The sequence below is a fragment of the Sceloporus occidentalis genome, unplaced genomic scaffold, assembly GCF_023333645.1.
Source record: "Sceloporus occidentalis isolate IW3139 unplaced genomic scaffold, rSceOcc1.0.p SCAF_124, whole genome shotgun sequence".
NCBI lineage: Eukaryota > Metazoa > Chordata > Lepidosauria > Squamata > Phrynosomatidae > Sceloporus > Sceloporus occidentalis.
In genome coordinates this window covers 2,211,709-2,229,288 of record NW_028317104.1, presented here as the reverse complement: position 1 = coordinate 2,229,288, position 17,580 = coordinate 2,211,709, and the positions used below count along the sequence as shown (strand labels likewise).

At 48.5% G+C, this 17,580-nt stretch overlaps 2 protein-coding genes across 2 annotated transcripts; both read right to left on the bottom strand.

The window, feature by feature from the left end:
* Nucleotides 1-6,010: 6,010 nt before the first annotated feature.
* Nucleotides 6,011-12,839, bottom strand: LOC149282026 (docking protein 5-like). The gene is made up of 6 exons (XM_089498691.1): nucleotides 12,774-12,839; nucleotides 9,342-9,449; nucleotides 7,373-7,487; nucleotides 6,876-6,995; nucleotides 6,264-6,453; nucleotides 6,011-6,179 (listed from the first exon to the last, which is right to left on the bottom strand). Exons 1-6 carry the CDS (start codon nucleotides 12,837-12,839, stop codon nucleotides 6,011-6,013), a joined length of 768 nt encoding a protein of 255 aa, XP_089354817.1.
* Nucleotides 12,840-15,570: 2,731 nt separating this feature from the next.
* LOC149282025 (prefoldin subunit 4-like) lies at nucleotides 15,571-17,370 on the bottom strand. The gene is made up of 4 exons (XM_089498736.1): nucleotides 17,347-17,370; nucleotides 16,620-16,727; nucleotides 16,077-16,214; nucleotides 15,571-15,702 (listed from the first exon to the last, which is right to left on the bottom strand). Exons 1-4 carry the CDS (start codon nucleotides 17,368-17,370, stop codon nucleotides 15,571-15,573), a joined length of 402 nt encoding a protein of 133 aa, XP_089354862.1.
* Between the last annotated feature and the right edge of the window lie 210 nt (nucleotides 17,371-17,580).

Sequence of the window (17,580 nt, the reverse complement as noted above, 5' to 3'; positions counted from 1 at the left end):
ACCTCCTCAGGACAGCACGGCCCAGCGGTCCGGAACGGCTGGGGGCCAGGCTGGTAAGTGTGTGGCGCAGCGTGGCCCGGCGATTGCTGTTGCGCAGGGTCAGGGTGGTTCGGTGGCAGGTATTCTGGATGGGTTGCGGGCGTTAGTTGCTTCGTGGAGTGGTGAGGGCGTTGGCAGTCCGCAGTCAGGGGTGCAGCGTGCCTGGGTTCCAGGGTCGGTAGGTTCGGGTGGGGACAAGGGGTTGTAGGGTCGGCTCCTCCATCCGGTAGTGAGGCTACAGGTGACGCCACGGTTGGGGGGTCCGGGGGTGAGGTGGTAGCTGATAGTGGGGACGTGGTATTGGCCAGTGTGCCGGAGGCTGCGCGGCAGACCGCTTATGTCTCTTTTTTCGGGCCCTCTTGGGGTTCATTTGAAGCTGGAGTTGAAGGAGAAGATTTGGAAGGGAGAGTTTGTAGAGCTGTTTTCCTTACTTCCTCTCGAGGAGTCGTTTGAACCTAAGGAGGATGATAAGAAGGAGGATAAGAAAAAGGAGGAAGAGGAAAAGAAGCGTAGGTACCGGAAGATCCCGAAGACTTTCGGGAACTGGCTTCGCGTTTTCTGTATTTTGGCCAGTGTTATTGGCGAGAAGACGCCGGACAAATGTTCGGCGTTGTTATGTTGACGGGATCTGGGAAGCTTACCGCGTGTACGGGGGTTGGGCTTGGTGGCGTTATGATGAACAATTTCGTCAGCGCCTGGCGGCTAACCCTGGTATGCGGTGGGATCAGATGGATCTTCCGATTTGGCTTAAGTTAATGATGGCCCAGAAGGCGTCGCCCTTTCAAGGGGGGGCCGGCGGGGGGTCTCAGGGAACCGCGCTGGCCGTAGGTAAAAAAGGCACTTGTTGGCAGTTTAACGACAGCCAATGCAAGTGGGGGGCCTCCTGTAAGTTCCGGCATGAATGCTCCGGATGTGGCGGTGGACATAGTTTGTCCAAATGTTTCAAGCGGTCAAAGGCCGGCAGCTCCGCTGGCCAGTCTGGGACTAAAGGGGATAACGCCGGTGAAGCGCGGCGCGATGCTGCCGTGGCTAAGCCGCTACGGTAGGCGGGATGACGCGGCGTTTCTGGATGCGGGGTTCGCGCATGGTTTCCGTATTCCTTTTTTGCCTCGGGAAGCGAGGCTGTCTCGACGCAATTTGAAGTCTGTGGCAGCCTTTCATGAGGTTGTGCGCGACAAGATAGTTAAAGAGGTGCAGTTGGGCCGCATGGCTGGCCCTTTCGTTGAGGCCCCGTTGGCCGGTTTTAGGGTTTCGCCGCTTGGGGTTGTTCCGAAGCGTGAGGTGGGTAAGTTCAGGTTGATACATCACCTGTCTTACCCTAAGGGTTTTTCTGTCAATGATGACATTGCTAAGGAGCTTTGTTCCGTCTCTTATACCTCGTTTGATAAGGCGGTTGATTTGGTGCGCGATGCTGGCCCTGGGGCTCTTATGGCAAAGGCGGATATCGAGTCCGCCTTTCGCTTGCTTCCGATACATCCGGATTGCCATCACCTGCTGGGGTGTTGGTTTGATGGGGCCTTTTATGTCGACTTATGCCTTCCGATGGGTTGCTCCATCTCGTGCGCTTATTTTGAGAGGTTCAGTACTTTTTTGGAGTGGGTTGTGCGGGAGGAGGCGGGTTGCCGGGCATTAGTGCATTATTTGGACGACTTCTTTTGCGTTGGCCCAGCTGGCTCGGGGCAATGTCTGCACCTGTTGCGCTCCTTGCAGCTGGTGGCACGGTCTTTTGGAGTCCCCTTGGCAGCAGACAAGACAGTGGGTCCTAGTACCTGCCTCAGTTTTTTAGGTTTGGAGATTGACTCGGTAGCCGGGGTCTGCCGTCTTCCGGAGGATAAGTTGGCAGCGCTGCGGGTGGGGGTTGCGCAGGTGCGTTCCGCTAGGAAGGTCACTCTGCAGCAGCTGCAGTCGCTCCTGGGGCGTTTAAATTTCGCTTGCAGGGTTATCCCGGTGGGGCGTGTTTTTTCTAGGTCTTTGTCTCGGGCTACTGCGGGAGTGCAGTCCCCTCATCATCGGGTGCGCGTGTCTTGGCCTATGCGGGCTGATTTGGCTGTTTGGGAGGTTTTTCTTTCGCGTTTCAACGGGAAGGTGTTTTTTCAGTTGCCATCGGTGTCGGCTGACTCGTTGTCGCTCTACACTGATGCGTCTGGTAGCGTGGGGTTTGGGGCTTATTTTGACGGTCAGTGGTGTGCTGCGAGGTGGCCGAGTCATTGGCATGCGAGTCCTCTGATCCGGAATTTGGCATTTCTGGAGTTGTTCCCGTTGGTGGTGGCTCTAACGTTGTGGGGTTGGCAGATGCGCAATCGTCGCGTGGTTTTCTTTATGGATAATTTGGCGGTTGTTCATTCTATTAACCTGTTGTCAGCGTCTTCTCCTCCGGTGGTTCGGTTGCTTCGGTGGTTTGTGCTCTTGTGCATGGAATTGAATGTGTCCTTCAAGGCAAGGCATGTGCCGGGTTATTTGAATGTAATTGCGGATTCTCTCTCTCGCTTGCAGTGGGAGCGGTTTCGGCGGGAGGCGCCTATGGCAGAAGCAGAGGGCTTGCCTTGCCCGGAGGTGATGTGGAGTCTCGGGACCGCTTGCTTGCGGGATGGGTGAGGTCTTCCTTGGCTCCGGCTACTTGGGCAGCTTATGAGAGGGTCTGGCAGGATTGGGAGGTGTTGTCGAGGGTGGTTGGTGAGGCTGACGGGTACGGGGCTCGGTTAAAGGTTTTGTTGTGGTTTGTGGCCAATTTGGCTTTGTGCGGCGCCTCACCTTCCCGCGTTGACAAATGTATGGCGGCTCTGGCTTTTATGCTTCAGTTGCGTGGTTGGAGGGATCTTACGAAGTCCTTTTTGATTCGGCGGATGCTGCGGGGCATGAGGAAGGGCCCTCGGCGCGCGGATAACAGGCGGCCTCTATCCGCTGGTCTCTTGCGACGGTTGCTTCAGGTTTTGGTTGACGTTTGTAAGGATGGTTACGAGGTAGTGCTGTTTCAGGCGGCATTCGCGTTGGCGTTTTTCGGGGCGTTTCGGGTGTCTGAATTGGTCAGTCCGCGGAAGTCGGTTCAGGGTGGTTTAGCGTTTCAGGATGTGGAGTGCTGTGATGGACAGGTGTTGGTGTGGTTGCGTTCGTCTAAAACAGACGTGTTCGGGAAGGGTAGGCAAGTTATGCTTTACGCCCTTCCTGGTGATTCAATTTGCCCGGTGCGGTGTGTGCAGCGGTTTTTGCGGGTCAGGCCGGCTGGGGGGTTGTCCTTTCTTGTTCACGCGGATTTCACGCCGGTGTCTCGGTTTCAATTTTCTCGAGTGATGAAGTTGGGGCTCGGAAGACTTGGTGCGGGGGCGGCCGATTTTGGCACGCACTCTTTTCGCATCGGGGCAGCTACGGAGGCGGCACGGCTTGGTTTGGGGGATGAGGTGGTGCGGCTCATCGGGCGTTGGGAGTCTGGGTGTTTTTGGAGATATATCAGGCCGCATAGGTTAGGTCTGGGAGACTGATTGGTTTTGACTAGTCGTTGGTTGGGGTTTTGGTCATGCCTACCCTCCCTCCTTTTTTCCTGTTTTTGTTTTCATTGCAGGGTCCCGGTTCGTCTTATGGATCATCGGCCATTCTCACGTGTATTGGGCCCGGAGGCGAGCCGCAGTTAGAGACAGCGGTCTGCAGCTGGGTTTTCCTAGGGACCAAGTCGACGTGAGGTGGTTTGGTGTGCGGGGTATGTTGTGGGAGGGGGTTCTGTCATTGTTTTCTCGGTATCTGCGTTTGGGTGTTAGTCCCGATGTGCTGGTCATTCATGCTGGGAGCAACGATTTCGGGGTCACGCCTCAGCGTGAGTTGGTTTGTCGGATGAGGTGGGATGTCGAGCGTATCTTGGTGCTGGTTCCTAAGGTTAAGGTTGTGTGGTCAGAGTGTATCCCGAGGTTGCGCTGGCGACATGCTAGGGATGTGGAGGCGATGGACCGTAGTAGGAAAAAGGTGAATAAGCTCATGGCGAGCTTTATTCGTGGATGTAGGGGCGTGGTGGTGCGACATGTGGCCCTGGAAGGTTTTGGAGTTGGTCTGTTTCGTGGTGATGGGGTGCATTTGTCAGATCTTGGATATGATTTTTTCAATCTGGCAGTGGTTGAGGGTGTAGAAAAGGCCTTATTTCTTCTTGGTGGGGGAGCCCATCCAGCTTAAGGTTTCAAGGGATGGGCTCTTGGTTGTCGTGTCTTTATTGGGGGAAAGGTTTGTGTGTTCTTGCAGGGGGCCTAGCCCGGGAGTAGAGGCTACTACAGTCAACTTGATGCCATGGTGTGATCGTCTAAACAAACAAATTTATCAGAAATAAAAACTTTAATTCCACCTCTCATGGCTTCAGACAAGTTATGAACATGTGAACATATAACTGATAGTTGGTGTCTCCTCCTCCTGCTCTGCTCATAGGTTGGAAGGACTTTAAATCACTCTCAACAAGTTTGCCCATCACAGGCATCCATAACCCCTCTTTTTCTGATAGGTTCACCAGTTACAGATGGGGCTGTGTCAGTGACCTCACACAGACACCAAACCTCCCCTACAATGATGTCACAGCCAACGGATACACATCAGAGGCCAGACGGCAGAAATGTCATTTTCCACTTTTCTGCATCAGAATATGAAACAGAAACTCATTAAATATATAAACAGCGCGGGAAGGTAAAACATTGTGCTGTAGAGGGAAAGTTGTGTTCAGTTTTTGGGGTTTTCACACAATTCCCAAAACTGTTACACCGGTGGCGAAAGCGTCTGACGGGGAGATCAGCGCTCGGACCTGTAAGCTGGAAATTCGCCCGTCCTCTGGAGTTTCTGTGGATCCGGGAGAAGTTTGGGGAGAGAAAGGATAAAACGGTAGCTTTTACCGCGTGAACATAATTAGCCTCGTTAAATTTGGCGTCTAGTGTTACCTAATCACGTAGTAAGTCATTTTGTGTCTGGAATTCTGATATTAGGCAGAAAACAAATTAGTAAAAATTCCTACAGATCGTCTGTTCTGTAAGATATTCTGGATTCGTTTTTATGTAATAACTTATTCTAAAAGGGCGGCAAATCCTATTTCCTTTAGGATAATTAACGTCTCCCGCTAGTTTTCCAACAAACATCAGCAAAGGAACGAGAGTTCTTTTCCCCCGCGAGATGTCCGTATAAAACAGAAATTTCACCCAATTTACTAATTACTAAAAATCACAGGAGGATTATAAAACTCAGAAGAGACGTCGAGGTCAGGGCATCCATTGCACGGCTAAATATTCCCGCAAATAATTTGAGATGAAGAGTATTAACAGCATTAGTTGTTGGTCCCCAATCTCCACGCGGACGCCGGCCCCAGAGGAGGGCCATTCATTTCCTTACCATTTGGCTAATGTGACCTGTAGATGAAATCGCATTCTCTATAAAATGCAGCCATTTTTCCTTCCCGGGGCCTTTTACTCCTCCAAGCCTCCGAGGTTATTTCATGCGGACATTAAACTGTCTCATTTACGAATAATAATTAGAAAATTCCCTGAGGGTCTCTTAGGAAGTCTGTTAATACTCAAAGGAGGTGAAAACGACAAAAAAATCATTGGAGGGCCCTGATCACAAGCGAGGATCGGACTGTCTGCCAAACCTCCTGAGTTTCCTTTCAGTCCCTCACATCAAACCAAATGATTTAAAAATGTACTTCAAACACGTGTTTTCTAGGATTTTAATTACAACGGAAGGAAGAGACGCACAAAATGGCTTCTGAAGCTCAAACCGACCAGATCACAGAGCGGAGACCCTCACCAGAATCATGCCAGCAGCAGACAATAAAACATTAAAGGAAAATGGAGTCTTTTTATTGCAATTTGGTTGGTTTTATTTTTTCCTGGGGGCCTTAACTAATGCCCACTTTGCTGTGATATAGTTGAGGGGTATCAGTGTCGGAGAACATGCGCCTGGCACATCTTTTCGATATCTCATGACCCATCTGCATGTGGGGGGGTCAGACGATCCTTTAAATGATGTCAGATAGAAGTCGCGCATGTACCATTGTATTCTTTGTGCTCTCCAAGAAGCGTTCGTGTTGTTCAGCCATTGTCAAAGCGGCAGAATGGACCTTGTGATAAATGGCATCACCTTCTTTGGTTTGGAAGATAAACAGCCCCTCGCCGGTGTCGCACATCCTGCCAACAGACACGATGCCGGTTACCATATCTACGCCTAGAGGTCACTGTCTGAAACTTACGTTTTTTTTTCAGGCCACCTACCTGCCAGCTTCAAACGTGAACCACGCCGGGTCCCTCCCGTACCTGCGCAGGGAGCTCAGCGGCCAAGAGACCAGCCTGGCCCTAGGGTTCTGGATATCCCAAAGGCTGATGTGCTCAGAGGTTATCTGCAGGGTGCATTCCCCATGGACATCTAAAGTAGGGGATGGCACCAAATACACATTGAATCTTTCTGGGGGAGAAACACAATATTAGTCTTAAGTCTTTTATATGAGCAGCACAAAAATACATAAAAAACAAACAAAATCCAACTGTCTCTAATTCAGAATTGTTTCAGCCAATTGGAGGCACCCACCAAAGACCTTCCTACTGTTATTGGCCAAACACAGCAGATTTAATATATCCAGTGTCTAAGTACAAAATACCCAAATATCCCTCTAAAATATTCAAATACACAGACCAATAAACAATAAAGACAACATTTGCTGCAGGATATATCTTTATCAGTGTCAGCAGGGATGAACTCGGTGATGAGGTTTGGGAAACCCAGCGTGAATATTTGGGCCAAATGCGTTTAAAGACGTAACGAGGATGGGATTTCGAAAATAAAGGGCCCCGGGTTCCGCTAGCGGCACACAGTACAGCGTCACCCACCATTGTGTTCCTGCTCTGCCCCGCTGGCTAAAAGATCAGGCTCCCCCAGGCTGATGTGGTTAATCTGGGTTCCCAGGCACTCGCTGTGCAGAACTTTACACCATTCATCAGCCTCCAGTTCTGGGCAAATAGAAATGAATCATTCAAATATTATTATTAGAAGTAATATATTATTATGTTTTGCTTGTCTTTACAGATGTGGGTGATGGGTAGATGAATATAGACAGAAAGATAGAGCTTCGACGCAGACAGACAAATAGACAGACCGACATATAGACATAAAGATAGACGATAAAGAGATTAACTGCAAGTGCCATCTTAAGCCGTCTCTCCCTGCAGAGTATTTTGCTGTCTTCTCCCCTGTGGAGTCTCTGGCTGACTCCTCCCCTGCGGAGTCTCTGGCTGACTCCTCCCCTGCTGAGCCTTGGCTCCACCAAGCAGTTTGACGTGGGTCTTGTACATTTATTTAAGAACCTAGAGTCGATGTATCAGCTCACCGGATTCACAGGCAAATGTTTTTGAGGTGTCATCTGAGAAAATGATCCCCACCGCATGTTTTTTGGTGGTTTTGGGAAGCCTAAGAACCTCCTTCACATTACGGAGCTCTGTGACCTGGACCAAAAAAGGATGTTTCTTGTAAATGTGTTAACCACGTGGAGAATCGGTAAATTATCTCTAATGCAACCGGCACTGTACTCTAAGGTATACGCTTATACATTGGTGGAGGGAAGTAAAGATATGGGATGCACAATACCCCAACTATACGCCTTCCATGGGGCCCCTACTAAGGTGTCTGGGGCATCTATCGGGGAGGGGGCAGTTACAGGCTGGGAGTGTGGCATAACTGCCATGTGTTTTACGTTTGAACATTTTCATTGAGTTTTCAAAGATAAAAACAAAAACAAAGAAAACCAGGGTACAACATGATAAGAAACAAATAGCATAGCAAAATGGCACAGTACCCCAGTAACTTCCCCCAAATAACCACCGAACAAGAAAAAAAAGAACACCGCAATACAGGGACTGCCAGGTGCTTTAAATCTATAAAGTTATATATTGATATACTTATACAGAGATACAGAGAGTAAGAGTTATATATAAACAAGGAATTTTTTTTAACGGCCCCACTAATCCTAACCATCCAGGCTCCTCATTCTTTCCCACCCTCTCACATTAAGCATGACCTGGGTGGGGGGATCGGTTGCCATAGTAACATTCAAGGCTAGTTATTCAATATTTTCTTATTTAGATTTCAGGGGATTAAGCGGCAGACTGGCCGTATTCGGTTTCACATATTTATGATTTTATTGCGGGCCCAGTGAATAAATTCCAATTAATCTTCTGCACTTCCCCTATTATCAAAAAATAGCAGATTTTTCAGGTTTTGCAGAATACCCGCTATTCTCAGTCTAAAAGGTCACAATTTTACAATCTTAAAGATCTTTAAATGTTTTTAAACTCACAGTATTTTTGGACCCTGTGATATAAACACTAAGCAGCAGCCATGTTTGGGGAAATGTGATTCATTGCCATTCATTCAGATAGCGAGAGGATATTGTGGTAATTAATGGATTTTCTATTGGCCGGAGAGCAGGGAGAGAAGACGGGGGAGAGAGCAGGGAGAGACCAGGGAGAGGGTGGGGAGAGAGAGAAGAAAGAAAGAGATCAGGGAGAGAGTGAAGAGAGAGAACAGAGAGATAGTGGGGAGAGAGAGCAGGGAGAGGGGGAGAGAGCGCAGGGAGATGGTGGGGAGAGATCATGGAGAGGGTGGGGAGAGAGTAGGGAAAGGGTGTGGAGAGAGAAAAGAAAGAGAGAGAGCAGGGAGAGGGTGGTGAGAGAAAGAACAGGGAGATGACGGGGAGAGAGAGCAGGGAGAGGGTGGTGAGAGAAAGAACAGGGAGATGACGGGGAGAGAGAGCAGGGAGAGGGTGGTGAGAGAAAGAACAGGGAGATGACGGGGAGAGAGAGAACAGGGAGATGGTGGGGAGAGAGAGAGAACAGGGAGAGGGGGGGAGAGAGCAAGGAGAGGGTGGGGAGAGAGAGAGCAGGGAGAGGGTGGGGGAGAGAACAGGGAGAGGGTGAGGAGAGAGAACAGGGAGAGGGTGGGGAGAGAGCAGGGAGAGGGTGGGGAGAGAGTAGGGAGAGGGTGGGGAGAGAGAAAAGAAAGAGAGCGAGAGCAGGGAGAGGGTGGTGAGAGAAAGAACTGGGAGATGGTGGGGAGAGAGAACTGGGAGAGGGTGGGGAGAGAGAACAGGGAGAGGGTGGGGAGAGAGAGAGCAGGGAGAAGGTGAGGGGAGAGAGCAGGGAGAAGGTGAGGAGAGAGAGAACAGGCGGCGGCGCCTTTGGGGTTTTATCCCCAAGTCTCACATTAAACTGATTTGGTGCGTTAAGGGAGATGCCTGGGCAAGAACACCAAGCGAGGCAGTAGAAGAGCTAAGGAGCCACTGCTGTGTTTACCCCACGCACCTTGTGGTAGAAGCGGAAGTAAGCTGCCCGCTCATCCGCAAACTTTTCCAGACGATTCGGTCCTTTGCTCGATGGCTTCTTAAATACTAACCAATAGCGCCGATAAATCTAAAAAGCACAAAGAAAATACAAATAATAACAATAATAACAATAAAAAAATTATATGAGAAACAGATAGAGATGAAAAGCTGGAAATTGGAAGCAAGGCGTCGAGCCCTATCACAATGATCCTCTGTAAAGGAAGTTACTGTGATCGGTCATTCGTGGATCAGTCGGTTCCAGGTCTGTGTTTTGTTGTGTAAAAGAGGTTCTTGCGATAATGTTGGCCTCAGGAAGGTCTGAGGGGCATTGAAGGCCTGGGATACACTTTACGGAATCTGAAGTGAGCGGGAGGCCGGTGAATGGGAAGCATTTATTTCCATCCCCTGAGGAACACTGTGGGAATGTATGCAGCCTTATAGAAGGGTGGACTATGGGAATTTATGCAGCCTTATAGAAAGGGGACTATGGAAATGTATACAGCCTTATAGAAGGGGGGCTATGGGAATGTATGCAGCCTTATAGAAGGGGAGACTACTAGAATGTATACAGCCTGTAGAAGGAACACTATGGGAATGTATGCAGCCTTATAGAAGGGGAGGACTATGGGAATGTATACAGCCTATAGAAGGAACATGTCAGGGTCCATCCAGGCTGCGGAGCTGCATATCTCTGGTTTTCCCTGCCTTGCCTCAGTTCCTATTTTTTACTGTAATCTGTTCCTGCATTTCCGTATGATCTGTCCTGAACCTCTGCTTCCTGGATTCCAGTCCTGCTCTTTGCTTCAGCTCCTGTTTCCTTTATATGGTCTGCCCCATCTGTTTGTTATGTTTGTCTCAGTCTGCAGTCTAAAGGTATGTCCTCCTTGGTTTTGTGTTTAGATTCAATGTTTAGTTTCAGTTTATTAGTAATTCAGTAGGCAGGCTTTAGCGTTAGGACCCACCGAATATTGGAGTACTTTGGCGTAGTGGTGGGCAGTGGTGTCGCTACAGGGGGGCAAGGGGGGGCAATTGCCCCCCCTAGGTTATTCCTTGCCCCCCCGCCGCACAGAAGGCATCACCGGGGCCACCCGATCTGTCTGGTGACGTCTCGCGCAATGACGCGATTACGTCACCGCGCAACTTTATCTCAGGCATCTAAGCAGCTACAGACCCCCTACATATACTGTTGGAAAGGTAATCGCCTCACCTTTCCAACGGTATATAGATTGTAAAAATAATAAAAAATATTAAGTTAAAAAAATAACAATTTAAAAAAAATTATTTGGGGGTCTCTAAAGGCAGATAAAAAATGATCAAAATTGCCTAGAGAGCCCCAAATTAAATTATTTAAACATAAAGTAGTGTAACTTTAAAAAAAAAAAAAAAAAAGTTTAAGTATTCTAGCTAAATAATCACTGTGGTAGCCAATGTTACCACAGCGATCATATAGCTATAAAAAGTCACATTCCTTTTTTAAAAATGGCCGATACAAATTTTTAATCCTATGATCCCTTTGTTCATGGGGTTAAATTTAGCCAACGGTAGAGGGAGGCAATTTTTGAAATCCTGATGAACTGCAAATGTTATTAAAATCACTGAAGGGCATCACCGGGGCCACCCGATCCGGCCGGTGACCGCGCAACTTTATTAATAACTGACAATTGTCAGTTAAAGGGGTATGGGGGCATGCTGCTTAGATGCCTGTATCTCAGGCATCTAAGCAGCTACAGACCCCCAACATATACCGTTGGAAAGGTAATTATCTCACCTTTCCAACGGTATATAGCTTGGAAAAGAATTTAAAAAAATTACATTAAAAAAAATGTAAAAAAAATGATTTAAACATAAAGTAGTTAAACTTTAAAAAAAAAAAAAAGTTTAAGTATTCTAGCTAAATGATCACTGTGGTAGCCAATGTTACCACAGCGATCATATAGCTATAAAAAGTCACATTCCCTTTTTAAAAATGGCTGATCCTAATTTTTAATCCCATGATCCCTTAGCCAACGGTAGAGGGAGGCAATTTTTGAAATCCTGATGAACTGCAAATATTATTAAAATCAGCCATTTAGCCTGTGTGGTACGTGAGTAACCATATCATCCCTGCAGCGCCTTGCATTTTTACTGCAAAATTTATTTTTGCTGTAAAAGTGATTTTTTTTTCTCCCTTTACCATCATTTCTTTGGCATTGTATGGGGAAAGAATGGTGTGTGCTTCTGTGAGTGACTGTATGGAAAGAATGGTGTGTGCTTCTATGAGTGACTGTATGGAAAGAATGGTGTGTGCTTCTGTGAGTGAATGTATGGAAAGAATGGTGTGTGCTTCTGTGAGTGAATGTATGGAAAGTATGGTGTGTGCTTCTGTGAGTGACTGTATGGAAAGAATGGTGTGTGCTTCTGTGAGTGAATGTATGGAAAGAATGGTGTGTGCTTCTGTGAGTGAATGTACGGATAGTATGGTGTGTGCTTCTGCGAGTGAATGGAGATATGAAAGGCGTGTGAATGATCAGTAATTAGGGTTGAAGCCTTGACGTGGCATTACTGCTCAGGTAGGAAGTTAAATTATGGCACAAAAAGTACACATTTGCAAAAACGACATCCCTTGGCGCATCAAATGAGGGGCTGCATGTGTTTCTAGTACAAACCTGGAGTGCGCAAGACACAAATGAACATGCCGCTACGGGGAGACTATGGGAATGTATACAGCCTTATAGAAGGGGAGAGTATGGGAATGTATACAGCCTTATAGAAGGGGAGACCATGGGAATGTATACAGCCTTATAGAAGGGGAGACTATGGGAATGTATGCAGCCTTATAGAAGGGTAGAGTATGGGAATGTATACAGCCTTATAAAAGGGACACTATGGGAATGTATGCAGCTTTATGGTTGTAATACCGGTCGTCATGGAAACCTTGACTTGTCATTATTTAAAGATACATATAATGGAATCACCTGCATTCAAGCAGGGAAATCACCCATAACATGCTGGGGCAAAAGCACCAACTGGGAGTCTTATATATGATCCCAGCAGGGGGAAGACTAGGAAGACTAGACTGTTTGACCCCCAGGATCTGCCCCTTCGCTGTTGGGGAAGTAAAGTTTTACCTGTGGCACAAGCTGCCTGCGTTAGTGCCAGGCCAGATACGACCTAATAGAATCCAGGTAGAAAGGGCGAATGAGGAATGATCCATTACAAAGAGCGAGGCTCGACACGCGTCTGCCCGTAATAGATATCGCATTAATCGGGATAAAAGTGTGAGGTGGGACTTAATATAATAATGGAAGCTACCGGCGCTGGAATTAGTCCCGTCATCCGCTATGAGGAGGGTTTTGACCCTTTAACTCCCTTGAGCAGTGAGTTCATTTGTGAGGAGGAAAGAAATGGGAAAAAATATACAGAATAAACTCACCCCGAGTCGTCTGCTTCGGATCCTGACGTAGCCCTGCTTCACAACATCACTGAAACCGGAGCCCATTCCCGGCCGGGAGGAGAAGCCGGAGGCGATGGGCTGGATGGAGATTTTTAAGAAAGAGGCCACGGGAGGCTCCTCAGCTCCTCCAGGAGACTCGCTCTAAGCTGCGCTTTATTTAAATCCACTCTGTAGAGAAAGACGAGCTCAGAGAGCGTCAGCTGACAGGCGGATAATCACGGGAGGCAGGAGAGACACTTCCCACCGTGGTACCCACACCAAGGGATCGAGGAGAAGCATTTAAATACATAAAGGGGTAAAGGACGGGAGGGAATATATTTCAAAGGACCAGAAAAGAATCTAACACTAGAGGATCAGAGGCTGAGATGGAACGGAGAGGGTGGTAGATAAGTGGAACAGCCACCCAGCAGAAGTGGTAGAGGGTAATACAGTGAGGGTATTAAACATGCATGGGATAGACATACGGCTCCTGAATCTAAGACGAGACCAACGACTGATTAAGGTTCAAGTCGTTACAGCAGGAGAAACGGGAGACTAGACGGGGGCCGAATGGGGCCAATCTGCTGGCAGGTCCAGCAGACATTAACCCTCTCAGTGCCGAAGGGGTGAATAACGTACAGCGTGAGGATGGCGCTCGTTCCGTATGTTGATTGTGTTGGTTGCTGAATCTCGGGGAGATAAATTAATAATCTATTAAATATATTTTATTATTGTTTAGCCGATCTGCAGGATTAAAGAACGAGGCTGGATATATAGAACGGGAGCAGTTTGGGGGGTGGAATATTTCATTGAATGACCCAGAGCCCGTAAATTCGCCGTTAACTTGGGGAAATACTTTCTCATTCCACTCTCTGCGCTGAACCATAATCAATAAGCTGCTGATAAGCGATAAAGTTCGGACCAATAAAAGCCAGTCTTGGTGTTTCGCTGTCCTGATTTTGGTGCACGTTGCAGGTCACCTTTGTCCCGTGTTGGGACAAAGCCTTTTGTCCCAACAAAGGAGGCTATTTTCAGAGCCTCCTTTTCCTGCTCGAGAAACACGGAGCGTGTTTCTCGAGCAGGAAAAGGAGGCTCTGAAAATAACGAACCGGCCTTTCTGTACAAAAACCTCAGATTTGGAACATTATTTCTGATCGGAGCGACATAAAGCGTCACGCGATCCCATCTTTTATTTCCAAAGACAAACTCTGGACTTATCTTATTCCAGGGCAGTAAAATCTTATTTAATATTATGAGTCACGCAGCGTCGGGGCGCAGGATTTCCAGGAGCTCCTGCGAGTGTCTGCCCCTCCGATGTCGGGGGACTCGTGTCGCAAGTATTTGTTTTAATAAAACGCGGGCCGAGCTGCGGCCCTAAGTCGTCCCAGGATCTCTCTGCTCCTTAAATAGCGGCAGGACGGACTTCACGCCGATCGCCAGGAATGTCTGCTCCTTAATATAGAGCTCATTCCAGACTCCATCTTACCGGCTGAGAATGCAGATCACAGACAGCTGAAGATGAGGATGATGGGGGTCTGATAGAGGGTCGGATGGGGGGGTGGGATTGGGGTTCTGATAGTTCGGATGGAGGGTCTGCGCTCCCGCAGCGGCATGAATGCGGTCCACGTATTCAATCAGTCTATATGCATCTGGAACCTAGAAAGCAAACATTAATGCATGGCCCGGGGCGCGATCCTGTTCCTTAAAAAGTGTCTTAACCTTCAGCAAAGATATTCAAACATTTGCCCGTATACATTAAATTAAATAAAAAAACAAGCATATTGCCATAGCAACCAATGCACTGCTGTACCGGCCTGTAGGGATAACACCAATCACCCCCCCCAGGGTTCTTCACTCGGCCAGGAAGCAGAATGTACTAAACACATGCAGCCCAACTATACATTACTACAACTCCCATCACAGCGGGACAAGCCAACAGTAGTCTGCAAGTTTTGAGTAAAATAGGCCATGTTTTATGGTCTTTTTTTCCCGCTATTGAAATTGCTCTCCTCTCATCCTGTGTCATACAGGAGAGTAATCCGCTCGGCGTGCCCCGGACGCTCAGGCACTGGTGTAGGGTGCATCACCCTTGAAGGATGCGGTGTTTCCCGGCTGACACCTGATGCCAAGCAATTAGCGATTCACCAGCGGCTACTGAGCCCAGACCAAGAAAAACACACATGCCAGACTTTTGTTTTGTTGTTTCGTGTTTTGTTGTGTAGAGACAGCGGGGCCCCGAGCCGCGCGTCAGCACACGTGGGGCCGCGCGTCAGCTCTGGTCTTAGTCCTCAAAAGGACTCACATCGTGCATGCACAATACAGATTCTGCACAGGATTTACGGAGCAGCCAAATACGCCGGGACTGGGGCAAAACTCAAGCAATCAACGGAACAGACGGCAGCAGTCGCTCCAACTTATCCTTTCTCGTCTGTGCTGGACCCCACAGAGCCGCGGTAAATATACGCAAAGGTCATTGCTAGTATGCAGTGGCCTACTCCCTGGGGGGGGGTGATGGGAACTGCAGTCCAATACGCTGCAGACCGGCTGCACGTCCATAGAACTAGATACAAAATACCCCTCAGAAGGATGCCAACATTAACCCTTCGAGAACCATCAGTTACTCAGAGCGCCAAGTGCACGTGGGACAGCAAAAGGCATCGAGGTTTAAAAAACGCAATAAAAGTCAACCGAAGGGGTTCACCGAGTGACAACAAACAGCCACAGAGATTTCAGGTTTTATTTTTGCAAACAATAAAATAAAAAGACAACGGGGGGGGGGGGGGATTTATATTATTATTTAACTTTCATCCGCTTCTAAATTGATGTTGTTTCCGAACTTGGCATAAAGCTGGACCTTGAGATCGGCAAGAACTTGATGGATGGATCCCACCTGAGACTGTAACCCCTCGATCTCCTCTTCTAGAGCTCGCTGGGGAAAAAGAAAGACTTCAGGAAACGAGTTCAGCAGACGGGGGCTCAGCAGTTACTACGATTTATACGATTTAGATTCTGCACATAAGGCTCCCGCTCACAAGTTAAAAGGACAACCTAGTGTTTCACGCAGCCTGAGTAACGGAGCGCACCGTACAGCACTGTGCATGCGTCTTAATAACAATTCTCCTCCCATTAGAAAGATTTACATTTTGGGTCTAAAATCCTATTTTTCCTAACTGGAAAGCTGAAGTCAGAGGTTTGGGGCCCTCGGCCCGGCTCTGAGCATTACAGCCCCCTACATGTCTGTACTTGCGCAAACTAAATGGTGCGTCTCTCGGCTACTTGCTCCTTCTTAGCAGTGTTTCAGACCTTTGCGGCTTCCAGCATCTCCTGCGTTTCCTCCTGGGAATGACTTATAAAGACATCTCCGATCTGATACGGAACGAGAAGCGCGTCGTCCAACATCATGAGGTCATCGCAGGCATCCTCCAAGTTACGAAGCTGCTTCTGGAAAACAGATGAAACACAGAAAAGCATGAAGTCTCCCGGCCGACGTGTGTCACACTTTCAACGACATGGAACCTGCGCGACGAGTGAGCGATTTCATGTCGGCAGATAACGATCGGCGCTTGGATCGATACAGCCGCGAGTAGACCAAGAAAATGACCGTCACAGAACAGACACCGAGAGGCAACCGCTGCCAAGCACATCCCGAGGCGCAGAGCAGCACTCCCAGCCGTCAGCCCCACTGCAGAGCGCCACGCAGCTCTCCCTGCCCCCATAATGTAAACGGGCTGGCAGGGGTCCCGATCACCCAAGAGGGTAAACCAGCTCCACGCTCCGGGGCTCGGGGACTAATCTGCAGACATATTTTAGTTTTTTCTGTTTCTCAGCATTTTGGTAAAAGCTCACCTTCTTAACCTCAATCTCATCCTTCAGCTCCGTCGCTCTGCTGGTGCTTCTCGCAAACACGTTGATTTTTTGCTGGTCTTCGAATGTGACGTTAACGTCCTCCGCTACCTGATAACCCGGAACATGAACGAGAAGCTTCACTCACAACGTATTCGTTACTCCAGCCAAACGCACGTGTGTATATATATCGCCGTCATACTCTGCAGCGCTGTACAATGTGTTATTTATATATCACCGCCATACTCCACAGCGCTGTACAATGTGTTATTATTTATATATCACCGCCATACTCCGCAGCGCTGTACAATGTGTTATTATTCATATCGCCATCATACTCCGCAGCGCAGTGCAATGTGTCATATCGCCATCATACTCCGCAGCGAAGTACAATGTGTCATATATCACCGTCATAATCCGCAGCGCAGTACAATGTGTGATATATATCGCCATCATACTCCGCAGCGCAGTACAGTGTTTTACAGGGAACTTGAAGGGAGAGGGTCTCATGAGATCCTCATTTGTGCAAAGCAATCTCATTGAGTCCAGGGAGACAGGGGAAGAAGGAGGGACTGGGCAAGCTAAAAAGAGACAGCTGGTAGGTAAGCACTCAGCACATGGAGGTCTTGGACCAATTTCTCAGTCTCCCGCTGACCCCTAAATCCACGCTTAGAGAAATGACCCGAAATACCGACTTTTCCCCAAAAACCGCCAGCTCGAGCCCTCTTACCGCTTTCTTCATGGTGGCCGCCATCTTGGGAATGAACCAACCGCCGGTCGGGTTTCTGTAACCACACGAGTCTATCCAAATACCGCCACCAGCCGCACTGTCCGCTTCTCTGAAGGCAGAAATCACCGACAACAACCCGTCTGGTCCGTTTCCGTGATAATTTAGATCACAGTTCGAAGAGTTAAACGGACTTGGTATGGTCCGGGCGGAACAAGGAATGGTCGCGCCGGTGCA